Source organism: Rhinopithecus roxellana, chromosome 17 (genome assembly GCF_007565055.1).
Source record: "Rhinopithecus roxellana isolate Shanxi Qingling chromosome 17, ASM756505v1, whole genome shotgun sequence".
Lineage (NCBI taxonomy): Eukaryota > Metazoa > Chordata > Mammalia > Primates > Cercopithecidae > Rhinopithecus > Rhinopithecus roxellana.
Window position 1 is genome coordinate 22,299,514 of NC_044565.1, and position 16,335 is coordinate 22,315,848.

General features: G+C 38.7%; 1 protein-coding gene across 1 annotated transcript in view; it reads left to right on the forward strand.

Moving 5' to 3' along the window:
* ANTXR1 (ANTXR cell adhesion molecule 1) overlaps positions 1-16,335 on the forward strand; it is a 248,040-nt gene that overhangs the window by 29,948 nt on the left and 201,757 nt on the right. Inside the window, exon 3 of the mRNA XM_030921455.1 lies at positions 2,542-2,613. Coding sequence (XP_030777315.1) covers positions 2,542-2,613 — 72 coding nt within the window. The remainder of the gene's footprint in view (positions 1-2,541; positions 2,614-16,335) is intronic.

A 16,335-nucleotide genomic window follows, 5' to 3' on the forward strand; every position in this document is an offset into this window, starting at 1 on the left:
TAATCTCAGTGGGGGTTTTGACATTTTGAGTCCTTTTATTTATCTTTATTCTGACTCTCTGTCATTTTTCTAATAATGATTCTTATGCTTTGCTGTTTTCCTCAAGCCTTCAGCCTACACCTCACACCCATCACTGTCAGCAAAGAACCTCACCTCCTGCTTCACCAGGAATCCAGAGAGTAGTGGACATGAGTTCAAGTTCCAATCTACTCCTAAAAGATATATATATCTAGTCTCTGAGATCCAAGTATCCCTCCCGTGTAAGGCCAACCTCTCAATTTTTGTCTGATTTTATCCCATTGTCTACTCCAGGTCTTTGTTTCTGTCTTGTATTTTTCTCTACCTTTCCTCTGGCTCCTTCCCCACAGTCTACAAACATAAACTAATCTCTCCTGCCCCTTGTCCCAAAAAAAGCAATGACATTGAATCTCTTGATCTTGTCTTCCTATAGATGGGACCCTATTTCTCTACTAGTCTCTCACTCACTTTTCTTTAAAGACTGGCCGTCTCCATATCCTTACTTCTCATTCATTCCTTAACCCACTGCTATCTGGCCCTCCTCCCCACCCTTCACCTGCTTGCTCGCCAAGGTCTCACCAAGGGATGACCCAGAGAAAAAATCCAGGAGCACTTTGCAGCCCTTAGTCCACTGGATGCAGGGGTTTCATTGGATCCAGACTTATCCTTCCTTGAAACCCTTTCCTCCACTAGCTCTGGCTCTGCTTCCATCTCACTGGCCTCAGCCAGCCCTTCCCACACTGGTGTTGGTTTTGTATTTGGCTCACTTCCCTCCTCACTGCTGACACTCTCTCTGAACAACTTTGCCCACATCAGTACGATGAGGACCTTCCAAATTATGCCTCTAGCCTAGACTTATATGCCATTTGCCTCTTGGAGACCTTTATTTTCCACATTTCAAATTTATTATTTCCAGAGCTGAACTTGATAGAAGGGAAGCAGTATATAATGTGGCACTTAGGAGCCCAAGCTCTAGAATTAAAACACTTCACTTCAAGCCCCAGGTATGCCACTCTCCCACTGTGTAACCTTGAGGAAATTGTTTCATCTTTCCGGGCCTCAATTTCCTTTTGTGGAAAATAGGAATGATTAGTTTGATACGAACTATCAGGATTAGTACCAATCTCATAAAATTGTTCAAGTATAATGAGATCATACGTGCAAATTGCTATTATCTCACACTTGGTAAGAACTCAGTAAGGTTGGCCACTATTATGTTATTATAATCCTTGTGATTGTTGTTGTTATCATTTAGGACATGGTGGCCTGCTGCCCCAGTGCTGGGGAAGTAGTCACAGGCAGCACGGGGTCATGGACAGAAAACTGAGGTCTGTTTTAGGGACCAATATTCAATTCACCAGGTATTGCCTGAGCGCCTGTCAAATATTAAACACCATGTCAAGGGCTTCCAAAGGTACATCAGGCACATGGTAATAAATGCAGACTTTATCCGGGAGACAGTAGGAATTATCGGAAATTTTATAGCAGATAAGTGACAGGTTCTAATTTTTGTTTTAGGAAAATAATTCTGGGAGCAGTGTGAAGAGTGAATTGGAGCAAAGAACCTTCCTAGGCAAGACACCAGCTAGGAAATTGTAGTGGTCAGATGATTGAGGCCAGGATCCTAAGCTAAGATACAGGAAGTGAGGCAGGTTTGAGAAACACTTGGGGAACTGGAACTATAAGGTTCAGAGCCCGATCAGGTGCGGGAGGTTTTTGCATTGTGAAGAAATAGATAGATGTTATCACGGAAGAACAAGTTGGACACACAGAACGGCATTTCATTGCTGAATCCACTGCAGTCTGATGGTCCATCTTGCAGACTGAGAAACAAGTTCGTCCTCAGGTGAGAGTGCTTCTGTCTCCAGAGTGTGACTCTTACATTGAGAATGCTCCTGAGCACTGCCATATAAAAACCATGCCAATTTATTCATTAATAATGAGAAATATAACTATCAAATGGAATAGATATTCTTATGACCAGTCAGCACATTCTCTCCTTATAGGATAATCTCCTTGAGAAGCAAAGGAGAAATTAAAAGTTGATGGTGATCCCACTTTCAGATCGAAGGGAGTTTGTTTTATGATGTTAATGACTGATGGCATCAAGCTGCAACTCATCATTAGAGAATACACCAGGCTACTGTGGAAACATTATCAAATTTTGTCTATCAGGATCCCCTTTTATAGACAACATACAGATTTGTCCCCTTGTTGGGACACACTTCAAAACACAGGGCAACAATGAAGTTTATCATTCTTACTCATAATCCACACTCACTGAGCAATGGTATCAGGTCAGAAGCAGCCTCCAGGAAGACCCAGCGTGTCTTCTCTTTGACCCACACTTCAAGTCCTCTGCTGGCTAATCAATACCCGCAGCACCGGCCTTGGAGGCCCCCTGTGGGTTATGGGTCTTCAGCTCTGGCAGCCATGATAGAAAGGGAAGGACAGGGAGGGAGCCTGAAGGGAGTGGCATGCAGTCTTATTGTCTGTCCTAATAGAGCTTCTTTTCCTTTCCAGCCCACAGTTGAGAATGTCCTTTATTGTCTTCTCCACCAGAGGAACAACCTTAATGAAACTGACAGAAGACAGGTAAGGATACTTCTTATCCCTGTTGTTAAAAAGTCTATCACTTCCTGAGTATCCCTAAGATTTGTGATCTGGTGCCAGCCTTGACCTGTTGATCACTTAAATCTAATAGCTCCTTCTTTTACCCTAAATTTTTAATCTTACATATGGGCACATGGGTCCTGCTGCTAGTTTAATCTTCAGTTACTTTTGATAGAATTTCCTGATATTGGTGAAATTTTATAAATGATGAAATTACATTAAGATAAATCTCACATTTGATTGTTGACTTCATCTGCTAACTTGGAGTGAAATGTTGGCAAATGATATTCTTGGGGGACTATATTTTCCTTTATTTAAATTAGACTTATTTTAGGTTAAGGTTTCAGAGATATAAGTGCACTGTGAGACAGGTAAGAGCTTGAAATATTTATTATTCATAATTACCCAGGCACGGAGTAGAAAGGGAGGGCTTATGGTACCACAAAATAAAAGGAAATTTAAATCAAGTATAAAAGAATGTTGTTGACACAAAGAAGTAGTTAAACTAGGTAGACCCAGCTTAACAAAAATATTTTAGGTTTTGCCACATTTTACTTGCATATGAAAACTAGCAATAACAGACTCATGTCATTTATTCGCAGTTAGGATGGTATACTAGAGAGTGGAGAGGATAGTTTACCCCCGTTTATGAAATTGTACACTTTTTAAATAGTGAGATGGTCCACATGAGAGAATCACCATGGGGAACACATGTGGGATTATTGGGAGCCTCACATATGGAAATGTTGGAAAAAGAAAAGGAAGAAGGGCCAGTACAGGGAGGGCAGGAAGACTTTATTCTCTAACATTCTTATAGAAATGAATTTAGGACTAACAAGATAGAGTAAAATTTTCTGGCTGAAGTCAGCAAACTTGAGCTAGTCCCTATTTTTTTTTCCATGGCTTTGTTCCCCATCTGTAACAAAAAGAATACTCTGTACCATGTAGGGATTTTCAGATTCTGTTTCTCCTTCAACCTGATCTACTATATGCATGCATTTCATTTGAGATGCACAAAAACCCCATTCAAAAAACAGGAGTTTCTGATCCTTTATTAACAGAAGGAGAAACTGAGGCCACATCACCTTCCCAAGAATAGCAAACAAAACCCAGACCAGACCCAGGCTCCACATTCTTTCCAGTTTACCTTGCTCCCTTCTGTTCAACAGAGAATCATAAAATCCAAGACCCTTGTGTGACTTGCCTTCAATACTGGCCAAGGATTTTAAGAAGCTCTGAGGAAGTGTCTCTAGCCATCTCAAGACTCCTCATCTTGCTCAGTCTTTAGATGATGCCATCCTTTATGCAGAGATGTTTTTTGTTCCGCAGTGGGGAGCTAAACACCCCTCTCACCTGTTCTTCACATCCTCCTACAACCCGAGGCTTCCCAGTGCAGCTTCATGCTGGCTTACATGCCCCATGCATAAGAGTTTGGCCAAGAGACCAGGTTCACACATCACTTGCAGGTGCTTTGTGTGCTAATGCTCACAGCTTCTGGGAAGTTGACGGGGGGCAGAGGGGTCAGGGATTTATAAACACTATCAGAATGCCAAGTCTTCCAGACTCATTGTGGTTTGTTATGCTTGTTGAGATTAGTCATCCTCCAAATCTACTTGGAATCTAATTTTTGTGTAACTTAACGTCACTATTGCTAGTTTCCTGTCCTGAAGAGAAAACAGAGGGTAGAGTCCCTGGTTTGCTGGAAGCAGCATTTCGTATGGGTCAAATGTGCATCAAACAACAGCCAAAAATGCCTTGCTGAAGGCTGTGTGGATTTCATGTGGTGACTGCTTGGCCTACGTCAGCTGGCAAAGCACAGCGTGGTTTATGGACACACCCCCAACCTCATCAGCCTATGGAAGAAATGTGGGCAAGATCTCTCTGAAACTCTTTCTCAGGAGACTAGCTAAAAGAATCAGGCTTTCAGATCTTCCAAGCTAGTACTGCTTCTGAAATATATGACTTGCAGTGTTTTATTTGGTCACAGGAATTTATATTTTTCTATTTCACTTCATCTTCACACTATCCCTATAAAACAGTAAAGGGTCCATTAAGATACCTGTATAATACTTGAGAGACGTTATAGAATTAAGAGAAAATGTGTTCAAAAGCAAGACATGAATTGGCAAAGACTTTCATTTCAGCAAAAGGTTTTGGGTAAATCAAAAGAAATACTATCAAAGAAATAATATGAAAGATCCTTGAACAACATTTTGAACTGAATGGGTCCAGTTATACACAGGTATTTCTCAGCCAGATGCAGATCAAAAATATGGTATTCACGGGATGCAAGATCCACGTATGTGGAGGGCTGACTTCTAGTATATGCAGGTTCTGCAGGGCTGTCTGCAAGACTTGAGTGCATGGATTTGGTATACTCAGGGATCATGAACCAATCCTCTGCCTATACCGAGGAATGACTGTATTTGCATTCACTTCTTGGGATCAAATAGACATAGGGTAAAGCTATAAGAAGATGAAAAAATAGAATGGAAAATAAATATAATGTGTTAAGATATAATAAAGAAACTCCAATTAGAATAATAATGCCTATGATTTGTGTCTTTTTATCTGCAAAGCACTTTATATATCATTTTTTATTTATCCTCATATAACCATCTATTTTCTAATGGGAAGGAACTATGCAGTCATTTGAATCATTGTTACATGTGGAATGTGTCGTTTTTCTCTGTTTTCACAGTTTCTTCTTTTTTAGTTCTTAGCAGTTTGATTATTTGTGTGGGTATGGTTTTCTTTCAGGGTGCCCTATTTTGACTTTGCAGAGCTTCTTGAATCTATAAACTTGTCTGTCATCATATCTGGGGAGTTTGCAGCTACTTGAGTGGGGGCGGGGGAAATTCTGGACCTCATGGCAGTGTGGGTCATTTCTCTAGGTTTAAATTTTCCTCCCCAGTCCACCAGTTTTGTTTACTTACCAGTCTGTTTGGTTGCTTTTTCTGTTGTAATCAGCAGGTGATATAGGCAGTAGCAAGTATACTCTATCTTGGCTGCTGTTACTTCAGTTTTACAGATAAGGACACTGAGGCTCAAAAAGTTTAGGTAACCTGCCGAGGTCAAATAGCTAGTAATCTGCCGAACTCGTATTCTGATTCTGGTTTCTAAATTTGGTCCAACTCCTGTGCTATGTATTGTATCATGTTGCTCTTCTGAGATTTCCCGGCTTCATCAGTTTAAATAGTTGATAGACTGTAACAAAGTTTGCAGGTCACTTCGTTAGTATAATAGAGTGTACAATGTCAATTTAAGTACTATTAGAATAAAATGATGTTAATTACTGCGTATGAGTCCCTGGAAACTCCAAGGAGAGTCTTGTTCTTACATTAATTGAAATACTTCAAATGTATCATCATTTGGAAATAAGGCTGTATCAAGGAAGTTCAACTATTCATTTAAAAAAGTAGATGCTCAATTTAATCAAATGCAATTTTGCCTTCTGTTAAGATGGTGATATTTTTCTTTTACCTACTAGTATACAGTGAATGTCATAAAAAACATTTTTAAATATTGGATTATTCTAGTATTTCTGTATACATTTGGTTATGATGTATTCTTTTAATGTATATCTGAATTCTGGTTTTTTAATATTATTTAGAAATTTAGCACCCCTGTTTATAATTGTAATTGGGCTGCCATTGTTCTTTTTATTACTACCTTTCCTTGTAGTATTTTTTATTCTTTTTTATTTAAATTGGTACTTCTTCTAGAATTTATTATGATGTAAGGTACAAGGTCAACGTCCAGTGTTTGTTTCCCCGATTGATTAGCCAGTTCTTCCCACACCATTGTGTAATAATCTTTTACCAACAACTTGAACAGTTAAACTCTTTGCTAGGCTTGGGTTTATTACTGGGTTTTCTATTCTGTTCTGTTTTTCTGTCTGTTACTATACTTGGATCACATTGTTTTAATTAGTTTTAACATCTGGAGGACCAATCTATCCTCATTTCTAGTCTTGGGTGAAAATCTCCTTGGTCTTTACTGGATTTTTCCAACCACATACATTTTAAATAATTTTTTATGTTCCCAGACATCCCTGGGATTTTCACTCGAACTGTGTGAAAAATACAGATTAACTCAGCAGCAATGGCACTGCATTTTTTTTTCTATACTTATTTTCTTATTTAGGGATATATCACGTCTCATTTACGTCCCTCAGTACGGTGTTGTTTTTTTCCTTCAAATTAGTCTAATTGTCAACGTTTTTTTCCCAGGCATCTTAAGTCTCGCCTCCACTGTGAAAGAAATGCTTTGCTGTTGTATTCTCCAAACTGCCATTCTTCACTCTTGACTGGTGAACCTGTAGTTTGTGATCCATGGGCTTCTATCAAACTCCATAAAATGATTTACAAAAATGTGCATGTCAGTGGGTTTTCTGTAGGAGAGAATATGCATGCAGCCCCCATCCTCATCCCCTGCCAAGAAAAAAGCTTCAGAAATATTAGTTTTGGGGAAAACAATAGGTTTCCAACAGGTTTTTGGTAGATTTATTTCTTTTATTTTTATTATTTTTATTTTTTTAAGAGGGAGTCTTGCTCTGTCACCCAGGTTGGAGTGCAGCGGCGCGATCTCCGCTCAATGCAACCCCCACCTCCCGAGTTCAAGTGATTCTCCTGCCTCAGCCTCCCTAGTAGCTGGGATTAGAGGTGCACGTCGCCACACCAGGCTAATTTTTGCATTTTAGTGGAGATGGGGTTTCACCATGTTGGTCAGGCTGGTCTCGAACTCCTGACCTCAAATAATCCGCCCACCTCGGCCTTCCAAAGTGCTGGGATTACAGGTGTGAGCCACCATGCCCACCCTCTTATACTACCACTTTAATGAAACATTTTATTAGTTCTAATAGTTTTCTAATTAATTTTTAAGTAGTTTTCCAATAAGGTGATTGTAGTATCTGTGATTAATTCTATCCTTTTTTCTAATATTTATAGCTAGTATATCTTCCTGTGTATCTTCTTACATTCTAAAATTTTCAGACTTTAATTCCCAGTTCTGTTTTACAATTATGCATTTTATTGGATGCTAACTTCATAAATTTTATCTACTTTGTTAAGGAAGGATTCTTCAAATGCAAGATTATTAACATTTTTTTATCTGAGATAGTTGTTATGTTAAATACCCTTTTGCCGTATCAAAATAGTTATATCTTTCTTTGTTTCCTTTGACCTCTCAGTGTAAAAATTTTAAATCAAAAGCTCTCCTAATGGGCCTGGCACAATGGCTCATACCTGTAATCTAATCAATATAAAATAATCTTTTTGCCACCTTTAGTGCTTTTGGCTTTATATCCTTTGCCCAAAAGTAATATTATTAAACTTGAATTTTGTTTGAATTTCCTGATATCTTTTTCATTTATTTTTTACTTTCTTTGATTTTTGTGTAATTTTTCAATGATTTGAAAAGAATTTTGCTTGCCTTGATAGTGACAAGAATTGAATAAGTATCTACTGATTCTTCTTGCTGAATTTCTTTTAAGAAGTATTTGCTTTGTATTCTATAAACATATCAACAATAATTATTTAAACTTACTGTAAGATTTACTGATTTCATTGAGTATATATGAATACATTCACACATTCACACATGTAATTCCTTTCCAGTACTTAAATTTTAATTATATACTTTTAATTCCTCAGTTTGCTGAGTCTTTTTTTTAGGTAAGATTTTCCTGAAGAATGTGTGAATATTAAGACTTCTAAGTCACTATTTATATGGTAATTTTTTTGTATTCACCTCCAGGTAAATATTTCCATTGAATATAAAGTTCTTGTATCTTAACTATCTTTCCCCCTACGTTTTCTAAAGACATAGTCAACTTGCATGTATTAGAAAGGAGAGATACCAATTTAATATATCTCTCCTATATGGGTAGCCTATTTTCTCTTCCTGGCTGCTTATAGAACTTTTCTCTTTATCATACATATTTTTTAAAATATCAGCAGAATATTTCCAGGTATAGTCCTTTCATTGATTTTTTGCAGTACTTTGTATAGTACTTGAGCCATTCTATCTGAAGACTTAATACACTTTTTTTAGCTTAAAACATTTTTCTGGCCGGGCGCGGTGGCTCAAGCCTGTAATCCCAGCACTTTGGGAGGCCGAGACGGGCGGATCATGAGGTCAGGAGATCGAGACCATCCTGGCTAATACGGTGAAACCCCGTCTCTACTAAAAAATACAAAAAACTAGCCGGGCGACGAGGCGGGCGCCTGTAGTCCCAGCTACTCGGGAGGCTGAGACAGGAGAATGGCGTGAACCCGGGAGGCGGAGCTTGCAGTGAGCTGAGAGCCGGCCACTGCACTCCAGCCTGGGTGGCAGAGCAAGACTCCGTCTCAAAAAAAAAAAAAAAAAAAAAAAAAAACATTTTTCTTCTGTGGCTCTTGTGATTAACATTTCTTCTGTCTATTCGATTTTTGAATCTATCCAATATCTGTATATTCTAACTTTTTAATCTTTCTATTATTTTTCTTTGACATCTGAGAGAATGTTTCATTCAGGTCCTGTAATTACCAGTCTAAGTTGTTTATTTTGCTTTTTTTCTGTTTTCACAATCACCCAGCTTACTTTTCACTGCTTCCATTGCATTTTTCAACTGATAATTAATATCTTTCATCCCTATGAATACTTTCCTGTTCCTGAATTTTTCCACCTGTGTATGACCTTGCTGTTGAAGGTATGTCTTCAACATAAATATAAATTAGAATGTCTTCAACATAAATATAAATTAGAATTGGTTATATGTGCTCCCTTATTTTTTATATGACTTTATTTCAAAGGGGAATATTTTCTCAAATTGCTAAAATTGGTCCTCTTCTTCCCAACTGCTGAGACTTTTTCTGAGTATAGTGACTTAAAAATGGAACCACATGGGCTTTTCAGTACTGGGATTTGGGAAAAGTTCTGAAGCAGATCATGCAAGATCCTCGCTGAAAATGTTAAGAGCTCAGGCTAAGGAAAATGAGAACATTTATATGTAGCATAATTTTATCTTAGGCAGAGTAGAAACCCAGCAGTGTTTCCAAGGCAAAGAGGAAGCTGAAGCTAAAGGAAGATAGTCAGGTGTAGATGCTGGATCACTGTGTTAAGAACTAGCTTCCTTCACTTCCCTGCCATCCTCCAGGCTTTTCTTCTTGTGCTCTCGGGTCCCAGGATGGTGATCCTTCCCTCACTCTGACCTCAGCAGCTCCACATCATGCAGAAATTCAAAGTTTCTGGCATCCTTGCCTATTTTTCAGCAGTGAAGAAACATTTTCTCTACTATACCAGTTAGCTATTTCCACAGAAATTTGGAAAAAGAAGCAACAGTTAAAATATGCAGACCAAGATCATTATCTTTGACTGGAAATTTCACCTTTCTTCCAAACTTTGCAAGATTAAAAAACATAGCATAACAGAACAACTATGAGTCAAAGAATTATTATATCTTATCCAACCCACTGACCTCATTTTACTGCTGAGGAAAATGATTCCCAGAGAGACAGAATTCTTTGCTCAAATTCATTCATATACTCACTGGCAGCACCTTTTTTTTAACTCACAAAATTAAAAAGTTTAAACCCAGTGATTTTTCTATTACATTACAAAGCTACCCAGTACATACTGCCTCTGCATGTATTATTTTGTTTCTTGTCTGTGTAATATTCAAATGGAAGCCACCAATATGTGTATGTACATACATATGTATATGTGTGTATATCTAAATATAATCTTTTATTAAGGGCTTATTATATACCAGTAGCCTCGTATACTTTCCTCATCTATAATCAGAGAAAATAATAGTATCTACCTAATTTGGTAGTTTTGAGAATTGCATTTATTATATGTATTATCAAAGATGGGGATATCAAGGTGGAGAAAGCTCATGGCCACTGTAACGTGAAAGTGTAGGAACCTGAATTTGAACTCAAAAAGCACGATCCCAATGTTCATATTCTTAATTACCATACTGTAGGATTTCCCATGATTTTACTATTATGTACAGTTTTAAACTTAAAACAAATCCAAGCATACACAATTCATCACTCAAACCCTCTGACATCTTTAAGAAAACAGTTCCCCGAGGCAGCCTATACCCTCTACACATTTCATCTTCATGGGCTTTTGGAAACTGGAGCTTGGAAATACTCCTCACAAAGAGGTAAAGAGGTAGCATCAGCATTTCACAGATGGGGGTAAGAGGTTGAGTATCTTACTTATTGCTTAAGGAGGTAGAATGGAAGCCAAGAACACTTGGCTGCAACTGCTGAGTAGAAACCAAGAGACCACACGTCTCTCTCCCTCTCAGTCATCCTTTGGTTTGGTTGAGAGTGTGGTTTTGCTATTAGTGCCACAGGGGAAAATGACATACTCTGAAGACATCACTTGATTCCTGGAGCAGAATGATTACAGGCTGCCATTACCAAGAGACATAGTTCTAAAGGCCTTTTCTAAATTTAAAAGCAACAAGGAGAAAGAGTCTTAAGATATTTAGTGCTTGAAAGAACTTGGATTCATTTCATTTTGAGGTACTGTTCTTTTAGTCGTGTGAGGGCTTGATGGCGAAATTAAGACAAATGGCGAGGGAGTGGGGCATTTGTTTATTCTCTTGTACTGTTGATTGGGAGATAATACTTTGTGGTCTGAGTCCATAGGCAAGTTCCTTACCTCTCTGTGCCTCTGTTTTTTAAATCTATAAAGTGAATACAATGATGATCCCCACTTCACAGAACTGTTGGAAGGGTTAACAATGCAGGCACATAGTAAGTGCTCAATCAACATTAGTTGTTGTTACTATTGTGGTTGTTGTTAGGGGTTTTTATAAACAAGCTAAGGAATGGCCCCAAATCGTCCTGGACAAATCCCACTTCAAATCATCACAGTAGGCCCAACAGTAATTCAAACGGCGAGTCCCCAGCTCCCCTTGGCCCACACCCTTCTCTGAAGTTTTAACATTTGGCCAGTCTATCCCTATATAGAGGGATGCAGGTAGAAAATATTGCCTCAACATGAGGCCAGATGAAAATTATTGTTTCCTTTTGTGTAATGGTTGTAGGGAGATTTCTTCCAGATAAGGGCGCACAGGCAATGTCTCTACGGAAGTTTTGTCTAAGGGCTCTGCATGTTGGTCACAGCGACGGTAAAAAGAAATCACCATGGAGCAATTTAGCAGGTCTGGGAACAGATTGATTTGTGAGAGTAGTGTAGTCCACTGCTTCTCAATCCCTTCCTCTGGAGTACCCTTGTTAGGAGAAGAAAGTAAAAGTGTACCCCCTGGAGCCCCACGGTATAGTTTGAAGTGCCTTGTTAAAATCAAGAACTCCTTTAAAGTTCTTTTATCTTAAAAATGTGCATGTGTGTGTATTCTATTCCATAATATAATTCCATAATTCCATTATATATGATGTTACATAAAAATCCTGTTGAGTTCTTTCTCAAATTTTGGAGCACAATTTATGCTCCAGAAAAAAAAAAAAAATGTGTTTCCTGTGTCTTTGTATATAGTACACTATTACATACCAAGTTTGGGCACCACAGATGTAACAGAGAAAACACAGACTTTGGACCAGGACCCATTATAGTTTCCGATTTGGGCTCCACCACCATGTGCATGTGATTGCACTTCTCGGAATCTGTCTTCTCACATGTGAAATGAAGATAGTAATGCCCACCATATGGAGTTGTTATGAGACTTTCATGAATTAATGTATGGAAAGCACCTAACAGAGACCCCAGCACATCACAGATACCACCCTTCACCTGCTACTCCTCATGTGGCAAATACAAATTAAGAATAAAAACTGACAAAGCAGTGCCCAGAAACATTTCTGTTGTCTGGATGGAGATAGCAAGGTGAACTTTAGAAGTAGTCAACAGAACCAAAGAACAGTAGCATCCTCTTATCCAAAGCTAGCTAGCCAAAACCAACATATTTTTTATGGCCCAACAAAAACAATCCCAGTATTGGTCCACATCCACAATTCTACCTCTGAAGCCACGTGGCTGTCACCTGACTCAGCTCCTTTGCCACCGGTGTGGGTGACCTGTTGAGCCTTGTATTAAATGCCGATTCTGATAGCCTCCAAATGCCTCCTCATGAACTCCAGGTTCAGTCTTTGCTACTCACCTTCAATTTTTTAAGTGATTAAGTATTTGAGGTATAACAAAAGTATAGAAAAAAAGGTTAATGAACACTCATTACCCACCACCACGTTTGTGAAATAAGAGGTTACATGCAGCATCTCCTATGTATACTTATCATTTCTCTTTCCTCACCAGAGATAAATATTATCATGAATTAGGGATTTGCCATTTCAATGGATATTGCATACTTTTTTATGTGCATGAGCTATAATATATATTCATATTAAACTTTTTTTTAAAATTTTATTTATTTTTGAGAGAGTTTGCTCTGTTGTCCAGGCTGGAATGCAGTGCACAATCTTGGCTCACTACAACTTCCACCTCCCGGGTTCAAGCAATTCTCATGCCTCAGCCTCCCGAGTAGCTGGGACTACAGGCAAGCAACACCACGCCCAGATATTTTTTTAAATTTTATTTTAGTAGAGATGGGGTTTCGCCATGTTGGCCAGGCTGGTCTCAAACTCCTGACCTCAAGTGATCTGGCCACCTAGGCCTCCCAAAGTGCTGGGACTACAGGCCAGCAACACCACACCCAGCTATTTTTTTGTTTTTATTTTAGTAGAGATGGGGTTTCACCATGTTGACCAGGCTAGCCTCAAACTCCTGACCTCAAGTGATCTGGCCACCTAGGCCTCCCAAAGTGCTGGGATTACAGGCATGAGCCACCATGGCCAGCCTAAACTTTGTTTTTTAAATGGTCATATTGCGTGTATTTTTCTTGAACTTGCTTTTTATACTTAATGTCATGTTTTTGAGATGTTTTTTGTGTAGATACATATAGCAGGTTGGTTCATTTTAACTAGTGCATACTTTTCTATTTTATCATATTTTGTTGTAATAACGCACCACCTGTACGTACCTGCTCTCTTATTCATAGACAATTTGTTTCTAACTTTTTGCCATTATAAACAAAGCAGAAATGAACATGCTTATACTTGCCTCCTGTTGAGGGTAGGGTGGGCAAAAGCAAGAATTTCTTTATGTACTTTGCTTTATTGCACTTTGCAGGTACTATGTTTTTTACAAATTGAAGGTTCATGGCAACCATGATTTGAGCAAGTCTGTTGAACAATTTTTCCAAAAGCATATGCTCATTATCTGTCTCCTTGTCACATTTTGGTCATTCTCTCAATATTTCAACCTTCATTATTATTATTATATCTGTTATGGTGATCTGTGATCAGTCATCTTTGATGTTACTATCTGCTGTCCTTGTTTTGGGGTGCCACAAACCACACACATATAAGACAGCAAACTTAACTGACAAATGTGTATATTCTTACTGCTCCATCAACCAGCTGTTCCCCATCTGTTTCCCTCTCCCTCTCCTTGGGCTTCCCTATTCCCTGAGATACAACAATATTGAAATTAGGCCAGTTAACAACATTTCAATGGCCTCCAAGTGCTCTAGTGAAAGGAATAGTTGCAAGTTCCTTACTTTAAATTCAAAACTAGAAATGATTAAGCTTAGTGAGGAATGCAGGTTAAAACCCAAGACAGGCCAAGAGCAAGGCCTCTTGTGCCTGTTAGCTAAGTTGTGAATGCAAAGGAAACGCTTCTAAAGGAAACAAAAAGTGCTACTCCAGTGAACACACAAATGTTTAAAAAGCAAAACAGCCTTATTGCCGACTTTAGTGGTTTGGATAGAAGATCAAAACAGCCACAACATTCCCTAAGCCAAAGCCTAATGCGGAGTAAGGCTCTAACTCTTTATTTCTAGAAGGCTGAGAGAGGGGAGGAAGCTGCAGAAAACGTTTGGAGTTAGCAGATGTGGGCTCATGAGGTTTAAGGAAAGACGCCATCTCCATAACATAAAAGGCGAAGGAGCAAGTGCTGATTGAGAAGCTGCAGCAAGTTACCCAGAAGATTTAGCTAAGATCATTGGTGAAGGTGGCTACACTAAACAACAGATTTTCAGTGGAGATGAAACAGCCTTCTGTTGGAAGAAGATGCCATCTAGGACTTTCATAGAAAGAAGTCAAAGCCTGGCTTCAAATCTTCAAAGGACAGGCTAACTCTCTTGTAAGGAGTGAATGTAGCTGGTGACTCTAAGTTGAAGCTAATGATCATTTATCATTCTGAAAATCCTAGGGCCCTTAAGAATGATGCAAAATCTACTCTGTCTGTCCTCTCTAAAGAAAACAACAAAGCCTGGATGACAGCACATCTGTTTACAGCATGGTTTACTGAATATTTTAAGCCCACTGTTGAGATCTACTTCTTGAAAGAAAAATCATTCTTTTCAAAATATTACTACTCATTAACAATGCACCTGGTCACCTAAGATATCTGATAAAGATGTACAAGGAGGTTAATGTTGTTTTCATGCCTGCTAACACAACATCCATTCTGTAGCCCATGGATCAATGAGTAATTTAGATTTTCAAGTCTTATTATTTAAGAAATGCATGTCTATAGCTGCCAAACATAGTAATTCCTCGGATGGATCTTGGCAAAGTAAACTGAAAACCTTTGGGAAAGGATTCACCATTGTAGATGCCAATAAGAACATTTGTGATTCATACAGGAGAGACCAAAATATTGACATTAACAGCAACTTAGAAGAAGTTGATTCTAACTCTCACAACTGACTTTGAGGGGTTCAAGACTTTAGTGGAGGAAGTAACCACAGATGTGGTAGAAACAGCAAGAGAACCAGAATTTGAAGTGGAGCCTGAAGATGTGGCTGAATTGCTTCAATCTCATGATAAAACCTGAACTCATGAGGACTTGATTCTTAAGGATGAGCAGAAAGTGGTTTCTTGAGATGGAACCTACTGCTGGTGAAGATGCTATGAACATTGTTGAAATTACAGGGGACTTAGAATATTCCATAAATTTAGTTGATAGAGCAGCAACATGGTTTGAGAGGATTCACTTCAATTTTGAAAGAAGTTCTATGGTGGGTGAAATGCTATCAAAGAGCATCACATATTACAGAGAAATTTTGTTTGAAAGGAAGAGTGAATTGATGGGTCAGACTTCATTGTTGTCTTATTTTTAAAAATTGCCACAGACACCCCACCTTCAGCAACCATCACTCTGATCAGTCAGTAGCCGTCAGTATCGAGGCAGGACCCTCCACCAGCAAAAAGATTATGATTCACTGAAGGCTCAGATGATTGTTAGCAATCTTTAGCAATAAAGCATTTTTCATCGAAGTGTGCACTTTTTTTTTTGAGGCAGAGTTTTGCTCTTGTTGCCCAAACTGGAGTGCAATGGCATGATCTCAGCTCACTGCAACCTCCGTCTCCCGGGTTCAAGCGATTCTCCTGTCTCAGCTTCCTGAGTAGCTGGGATTACAGGCGCCTGCCACTATGCCCGGCTAATTTGAAGTATGTATTTTTTAAAGACATAGTACTATTACATGCTTAATAGACTACCATATAGTATAACATAACTTTTATATGCACTAGGAGGCCAAAAACATTGTGAGATTCACTTTATTTCCATATTCACGTTATTTTGGTGGTCTGGGACAGAATCCACAATATATCCAAGGTATACCTATAAATAACCAGGAGTTAAATTGCTAAGTCTTAAGGTATGTGAAGGTCTCACAGGGTT